Here is an 8,850-nt window from a genome sequence, read left to right on the forward strand (position 1 = left end):
ACAGTAAAATTTTACTGTAAAAAGACACCAAGACTATAGTCTTGGGTGCTTGAAACACCCAAATTTGGGAGTTTTAGACACCCAAGAGTATAGTCTTGGTGTTTTTCTACAGTAAAATTTGACTGTAAAAAGACACCAAGACTATAGTCTTGGGTGTCTAAAACTCCCAAATTTGGGTGTTTCAAGCACCCAAGACTATAGTCTTGGGTGTCTAAAACATCCAAATTTGGGTGTTATGGGCACCCAAGACTATAGTCTTGGTGTCATTTTACAGTCAAATTTGGGTGTTTCAAGCACCCAAGAGTATAGTCTTGGGTGCTTGAAACACCCAAATTTGGGTGTTATGGGCACCCAAGAGTATAGTCTTGGTGTTTTTCTACAGTAAAATTTGACTGTAAAAAGACACCAAAACTATAGTCTTGGGTGTCTAAAACATCCAAATTTTACTGTAGAAAAACACCAAGACTATACTCTTGGGTGTCTAAAACTCCCAAATTTGGGTGTTTCAAGCACCCAAGACTATACTCTTGGGTGCTTGAAACACCCACATTTGACTGTAAAATGACACCAAGACTATAGTCTTGGGTGCCCATAACACCTAAATTTGGATGTTTTAGACACCCAAGACTATAGTCTTGGTGTCATTTTACAGTCAAATTTGGGAATTTCAAGAAAACACGAAGTTCCCAAGCACTTCCGTGTAATTCACATCTTCAGGAGAGAGAGTATGTAAAGTACTAAGTTTATGTAAATTTTTTAAATAAATTGCAATTACACTGTACAAGATTCTTTTTTTTTGTCCTCCTGGGTCTGTTGGAAAAATAAGTACTGTAGTGATCCAGCATTAAAATTTTCCAAGACATCAAATTGTGTGTATCAACTCAAGGCCACTTGTGTGCCTGAAACATCCAAATTTGACTTTTTCAGACACCAAGACTATAGCCTTGGTGTTTTTCTACAGTAAAATTTTACTGTAAAAAGACACGAAGACTATACTCTTGGGTGCCCATAACACCCAAATTTTACTGTAAAATGACACCAAGACTATAGTCTTGGTGTCTGAAAAAGTCAAATTTGGATGTTTCAGGCACACAAGTGACCTTGGGTGCAATTTGACAGTAAAATTTGGGTGTTTCAAGCACCCAAGACTATAGTCTTGGTGTCTTTTTACAGTCAAATTTTACTGTAGAAAAACACCAAGACTATAGTCTTTGGTACCCATAACACCCAAATTTTATTATAAAATGACAACAAGGCTATTTATTGTCTATTGTCTTTGTGTCATTTTGTTGTCAAATTTGGATGTTTCAGGCACACAAGTGACCTTAAATTGATACACACAATTTTATGTTTTAAAATGATTCTCTAACATTTTCCCATAAAATAACTGGTTTACTAACCTTAGCAGCAGTCAATTCTGGCCGATCAGATTTAGACAGTTCCTGACCAATGAACTCGGATATACCCGCTGGGACATCAGGCATAGCCACCTCATCACTTGCAGCATTTCCACCGTCAAGACTAACTGCCTCGAAGCTGGTCCCCCGCACAGTGATCACCTGCAACATAACCCAACATCACATTAAAACTGTACAGGAAATATCTCTCTTAACAGTACACTGTATACAGTACTACATGTGGGGTGAAGATATGCTAGTAAGTTGAGGTATTTAATCTTGAATTGAAAACATTACAAACTATATATTTCCAAATATACAGCAGAATACTTTATTCAATGAAAACAACCTTGATGGGATCCTTGCTCTTAAGCGTTAAGAGGGCGTTACCAGCATAAATTGAGCGGACAAAAGTATCAGGAGCCTTGATCTCAATGATATCACTAATCGGTGAAACGTCCAACTTGGCAGCAACTCGTGGTAGCAGAGACTTGCCCTGTGCCGATGCACCAGCTGTTGAAGCACAACACACTTTTAATATATACAGTACAGTACTATATAACACAGGTCATCACACTATTCTTAACCCCTGGGCTTTGGGTTATGGTCTACCCCATGCTGGTATAATTGGGAATACAGTACTGTATTTAAAAAAAAAAAAAATTCTAATCTTACAAACTGTCCATGCATGATATAAACAGGAAATAAATACATGTCTTTATCACAGGTTGGCAACACCGGGGCTAGGAAGAGTCGAGAATGTGTGTGTAAAACAACACTAATTTGTAGGCAATGTGAGGTACAGGACTCTTGTTTTACTATGTTATTACTACATGTACTTACACTATTAACAATCAATATTACTGGGGGTTGGTGGGGTAGAAACACAAAGTGAGTCAAGTCCAAGGGCAGGATGTCTACATCACAAAAGCTGAAGAGACTGGGATACTCTCATGTGTGAGTGAAAGATAAATACTACCTCCTTGGCAACATAATCTAAGACAGGCCTGCCCTTTTTATTCAAATAGGCTAGCGAATGATCAAAATGTAGTGTCATGACACAATGCTCTACAGACACAAGTTACAGGATGTAACCTGAAGCCTAGGGGTTGAATACAGAGGAACCTCAATTTAAAGGACTTCTCTTTATACATGTATACTGTACGTATATGTAATTCTTTAGATTGAGGTTTTATATCTATTGGACCCTCAATATAACAGACTTTCTTCGCTCTATCTAATCCATTAAATAGAGGTTTCACTGTATCATTTGTGGACAATGGCTTAGCAATTAATCAATTCATCTTAACTTTCAATGAATAAAACAGTAAGAAAAAAATTTGAATAGCAATGAATCATAAACACTGCCATTTAAAGTTACACTTTTTTCCCACACAAAACACAATGCAACATCAGTTATTGTACCCCCAGGTAAATTTTAACTGTATAAAGCTTTTAGTAAGGTATGGCTACACGAGTCACCCTACTTAACAGGGGATCTCAAACTTGTTCTCACCAGGTACCCCTTGAGTTATCAGACCATCGACCCATACCCACATTACTGAGACACTGAATATAGAATGGTATTACATTAACACTAATTCATTGTAAAATGGCAGTGTTAAAACATATTTGGTACTTGGGGAGAAGCTACTTTCCATAATGTAAATATAACATTAAATTTATATCACCTCATGAATTAAGTCTGGTGAAATTAGTATATTCTATACTGATTTTTGCCGACCCTCAATGTATCCCCTGGAAACCCTTCTGCGTATCCCTGGGGATTCGCAAACCCCTGCCCTACAAAATAGAGATGGAGGGTGTAAAGCATAAAAAAATCTCACTATCTCTATACCAACAGTTTGACATTAGTTGAATCTCATGCCTGAAAGAGCTGTGGGGCATTACATATTTACCAATTGACTGTGCACTGAGCTGAACACTTCAAGAATAGAACACAAGAAATTCCTCAGCTTACATTCATATACACACACTACAAATTAACTTACCAACAATATGAGTGAACTTGAACTGATCTTGAGTGGCCAAGATCAGAGGTGTAAGGTACTCAGGCATGAAGCCCACTAGAGCTTCCGAGTCCGCCACAAGAATCTTGCTCACACCCGAAGTTTTGGACAGTTCGGCCACGACCTGCAATGATCAAAGCAAATAAGGGTAAATTTCCCCCAAACTGACCCAATCAGTTCTATCTTGGTGTCTGATAATGTATGTCTGGGAAAGAGCAGACAGAACTTAAGGAAGAATCACTACAACACAGAAATAAGTCAGTGATCAGAAGAACCTCAAAGGGAGAGGAAACCCTGTACGTTAATGGTAAAAAAGTTTGGGTAGACAATGAAGAAACCTTTAATATGTACTTTATTAATTTCTAAGCCATAAAAAGATGAATTAACTGTTTGAGAGATGATCAAGTTATGGCTAAGTGCTTACTGTACTGATCAAAATCTAAAAATCATTATCACAAAGTAGCTCAAAATCCCAGTACAGGTCGTCTATGACACGCTGATTAAGGATCCATGGTCGAATTGTTGAAATTTTTATAATTAATTTTGATTATTATGTGTCCTCATATGAATTAGAATAATTAATTATCAAAGCTTCTTAATCTAGAGTACTAGATAAGCTAAAACCTAATAAGTTACCAGGTCCCAATGAGATATTTGCCAGAGTATCAAAGGAATGTAAGGAAGAACTTAGTATGCCCTTAGCACACTTGTTTAACATGTCATTAAAAATGGGTGTAGTACCAGAATCCTGGAGGATAGCGAATGTAATACAATACTGATTTTCATCACTATCCTCTAACTACCGTCCAATCAGATTAACATCAATTGTAGGCAAATTGCTGGAAGCAATAATTTCAAACTCAATTCGAAATCACCTGGAGAAGCACAAGTTGATCAACGATTCCCAACATGGCTTCAAAAGTGGGCGTTCATGTCTGACAAGTCTATTAACATTCTTTTCAACTGTTTTCGAATTGATGGATGACGGACTCGATTATGCTGTGGTTTACCTCGACTTTAGCAAAGTCTTCAACAGGGTCCCCCACTAAAGACTATACATAAAGTGGAGGCTCATGGAATTGAAGGAGATAATCTAAATTGGATTACGGTGTGGTAACAGGACAGGAAGCAGAGAGTCAGTATTAACAGCGTTAAATCTGATTGGGGTAACGTCACTAGTGGTAAATCTAGGAGATGTAAACAGAGAAACCAGATATCAGATGAACAACATTGATATAGAGAAATCCGACTGAGAAAGATTTAGGGGTAATAACAAGTAGGAATCTTTAACCAATTCAACAATGCATATTTGCTCAAAACAAGGTTAACAAAGTACTTGGGTTCATACAAAGGAGTGTTAGTTACAAGAGTAGCGAGGTCATCCTAAAACTAATATCTTGCGCTTGTGAGACCTCACTTGGATTACACAATTCAGTTCTGGTCACTGTTCTACAGAATGGATATTGAACCCTTACAAAGCATTCAGAGGAAGATGACAAGACTAATTCCGGTGATTAGGAACCTTGAGTATAGAGACAGATTAACGCATTGAATTTGCTCTAGCTCGAGAGACGTGGAGTGAGGGACGATATGATCGAGGTGTATAAATGGAAGTTAGGGCTAAGCAATGGTGATATAACAAAGGTACTCAACTATACAACCAGGAGCGAACTCGTAGCAATGGTTGTAAATTAGACAAATTTAGATGAGGGATGAGTGGTACAAGTTACCGAACATCACCATTAACTCGATCACACTGGGTAGCTTCAAATATAGGTTGGACGGATTTATGAGCGATAGGTGTTGGGTGTAAACGGGACTGCCCACCATGGGCCAATAGGTCCGCTGCAGTTTCCTCCATTCTTATGTTCTGAAGTGGGGGGAGGATAATCTTTAGGCGATCCAAGATAAAACTGAATATTCTGGTCTTTAGACTATCCTGGGATAATAACAAACTATAAACCAGAACATAATTTGTGAAATACATCTTACAGTGCTACTATAGCATGCGGTCTACAACATATTTAGTTTAGGTAAGGTAAGGCCGCACACTATAGGAACACCCATCTTACATTAGCACACTTAGTGCCAGCCACCAGACATGTCACATCCCCTCCCAGCTTCTTGGAAGCAGAGATGGCATTAAGGGTAATGGGCGTCACAGTCTTGTTATCGTGCTCGGCGACCACCAGAGTTGACTGCAATCGGCGCCCAGCAGCCTGAGGAAAAATTAATAAAAACAATCAAATCACGGTGACACGGTGAGCTCAATTTCCTCCCTGTCTACTCAACAATATGTAAAGTAGCTACTGTACACTATAGTGAACCCTCACTTTACAAAGTCAATTGAACCCACGGCGGCCCGCGTAAGCGAGAAACTCGTAAAGTGAACAACATAACATATGGGATTAATTGAAATAGAGACTGGGCCGACCCCCAAACTCCACTTTTTCAGACACAAAACCTACGTTGTAGTAAAAATAACTTCTTAATTTTATGATGGTATGCACACACAATTAATAATTAAGAGAAATATCAATAATATTATGTTTTTAACACTTACATTAATAGAAAAGATGGCTGGGCACACGGGGATGGGGGGTTGGTTCCGAGGCAGAGGGCAGATTATTGGCCCTCACCTATCACTTGTATCAATTGTATCACTATCCACCACAGAGGCTTGCAGGGCCTCTTTGTCAAACCCCTCAAAGCATATAAGTCCATATCCTCACTATCATTATCACTATCACTGACTTGGGCCGGCTGTGGTGGGTGGCGGGTGAAGAACTCTGTAATGTTTTGATGACTGGGCGACCTTGTGCGCACCCTGCCCGTGCCGCTCTCCGCGTAATAGAGTACATGCATTGCGTAAAGTGAGCATTCCGTGTTCGGCAGGGTACCGTGTAAACATGGAAATGCGTAAAGTGAAACCGCATAAAGCGGGGTTTTACTGTATTTGATGCTCCTGGCAGTGATGAAGTAACTTACACTAAACTTAACTGAAGAATATGAGACAGTACCACCCTACCCACCTTACATATATAAAAATACATTGTAAATTCTCAACTATTTAGAATTATCAAGTATAGTGACATTATAAGGAGAATTCTGAATATAATTAATCTTTCCCAATACACAAAGTTACAAAATGATTGTCTCTGCTGTAGTTATTATACATTAATCCGAGTCTCCATCTTTCAGATTTAAGGTTAATTTGTTAATCTTTCATCACGGGACAATTATGTTCGCGAGATAATAAAAATCGTATCCTTTAATAGTATAATCTGCAAGTTCTGGACAATAATCCGTACAGAGTTGATGATTATACTGTGTAATTTAGAAAAACTAGAGATAAACAAACCACTTGAAGAAACCTAAGCTCAAACCTTCATCACGGCATCTCAATAATCAAGATATCTCTGAATATATACCATTATTATCTATATAACTAACACACAATACTGACAAAAGTGTATATTTTATTATGTGATATATAATAATAACCTTACCTGGCAGAGACGAGCAGTATTCCTCGAAATATTAAGCATCTTGGAAACGTACACTGAGTTGCCGAGAAACAGCTGATACCAGAGGCGCCGTTGAAAGACAGTATGTATATAAACACCTAAAATAAATTAATACTGCTAAGTTACATTAATTTATGTAATTGGAAGTTATATTTTATTATTTTAGATTTAATTTAAGTTATAATATCATTTATTATAATAAATCAAAAGTTATATAAGGTCGGATGCTTATGGAACTGATGACGTCATGAATAGTAGTGATATAACTTAGTATTTTTATTTTATTCTCTTCGCCACTGATCGGCTGGGTTATATAGATATTTATTCATAAAATTCATCATTATTATGTATGATTTGTTTATATAGTATTGATATTCTCAACTTATGTAGCTTCCTCTGCGGATCTGCTGCGCAGCATCTCCGAATAGGGAGGTAGAAACTTTATTAAATATAATATTAATAAAACAGTATTTACCAATTACGCTTCCAAATTAGATGATCTCCCACCAATCACATTTCAGGATTCTATCATTCTGCCAAATTTTAAATTACACGTGATATGCTAGGCCTCGCCATTTCCTCTAATGTCATGGATGATGGAAACCACACAACCACAACATTGCTAAAGCTGCCTCCCGAAAGGTGTGAATGCTTTTACTTTCTTTTATCCTCTTCGCCACTGATCGACTTGTTAGCGGCTTGGGCGATCGGCCACGTCTCTGATTACTTTTCCTTTTCATTTATCTTCTTCACCAAAAGATCGGCTCGCTAGCCACCCGGGCGATCGGTCACGTCTCTGTCAAGCACTGCTGGCGAATACTGGGCATGCACCGGCTCCTGAATGTACCTGATCCCGCTCCAGTGTTGGTCAAGTCTTGTCTTGAAAGAGCTCACACTTGGTGCCGTCACAACACTCTCTGGTAGATTGTTCCAAGAGTTTACAACCCTCACGGTATTCTGGACTTGCGGCTTCTTCAATCTTGAGCTGTGACCCCTTGTGGGGCGAGCGTCCCCCAGCTCCAAGTAAGGACACTCAACTAGGTCCCCCCTTGCCCGTCTGTAGTATAAGCTAGGCAAGTTCAGGCGCTCCAATCTCTCAGGGTAGCTGAGGTGCCGAAGTGCAGGCACCAGTCAGGTGGCCCTCCTTTGAACATTTTCAACCAACTGACAGTCCCTAGCATATCTCGGGGACCAGATGGGGAAGCACTTCACTCCTGAAGATCGTTACAAGGGACGGACCGTCTAGACATCTGAACGACCTTCTTATAAGACCCAATAATTTATTTGCCCGATTTACCTTCTCACAATGGCCCGAGAACTTCAGCTCATTGTCAACATACACACCTAAGTCCTTCTCACACAGTCTCAACTAGCGCAGTTTCTTCATCCCGTTGGGACATATGATACGCCTCCTTACCGTTGGTACGCCCCAGGTGCATCCTCTTACACTTCGTGACATTGAATCTCAGCAGCCATTTCTTCGACCATTCCTGGAGCCCACAAAGATCCTTCTGCAGCTCTTCACAGTCCGCCTGGTTCTTAATTTCCCGAAATAACTTGGCGTCATCGGCAAACATTTGTATGGAGGAGTGTACAACGTCAGGCATGTCATTTATGAAACAAACAAACAACAGCGGGCCCAATACACTGCCCTGTGGTACCCCACTTGTGACAGGTACAGATGACGATTTCGTACCATTAATCACCACACACTGCTTGCAGTCATGTAGAAAGTCTTCTGTCCACGCTAGGACATTTCCCCGAATTCCGTACCCTTCCAGTTTGATTTTAAGCCATTCGTGGGGTACACTGTCGAAATCCTTGGCAAAATCTAGGTAAATATTGTCGATATTACCACCCCGTTCCAGAATATGGGTCCAAATATCCAATACCTTG

General features: G+C 39.4%; 1 protein-coding gene across 1 annotated transcript in view; it reads right to left on the reverse strand.

Moving 5' to 3' along the window:
- LOC121868534 (electron transfer flavoprotein subunit alpha, mitochondrial-like) overlaps positions 1-7,041 on the reverse strand; it is a 9,672-nt gene extending 2,631 nt beyond the window's left edge. Inside the window, exons 1-5 of the mRNA XM_042369229.1 lie at positions 6,937-7,041; positions 5,500-5,646; positions 3,410-3,551; positions 1,747-1,910; positions 1,401-1,559 (exon numbers count right to left, since the gene is read on the reverse strand). Of these exons, the coding sequence (XP_042225163.1) occupies positions 1,401-1,559; positions 1,747-1,910; positions 3,410-3,551; positions 5,500-5,646; positions 6,937-6,975 (651 nt within the window). The 5' untranslated portion in view covers positions 6,976-7,041. The remainder of the gene's footprint in view (positions 1-1,400; positions 1,560-1,746; positions 1,911-3,409; positions 3,552-5,499; positions 5,647-6,936) is intronic.
- Positions 7,042-8,850: the final 1,809 nt, after the last annotated feature.

The sequence above is a fragment of the Homarus americanus genome, unplaced genomic scaffold (genome assembly GCF_018991925.1).
Source record: "Homarus americanus isolate GMGI-L3 unplaced genomic scaffold, GMGI_Hamer_2.0 scaffold59495, whole genome shotgun sequence".
Taxonomy (NCBI): Eukaryota; Metazoa; Arthropoda; class Malacostraca; order Decapoda; family Nephropidae; genus Homarus; species Homarus americanus.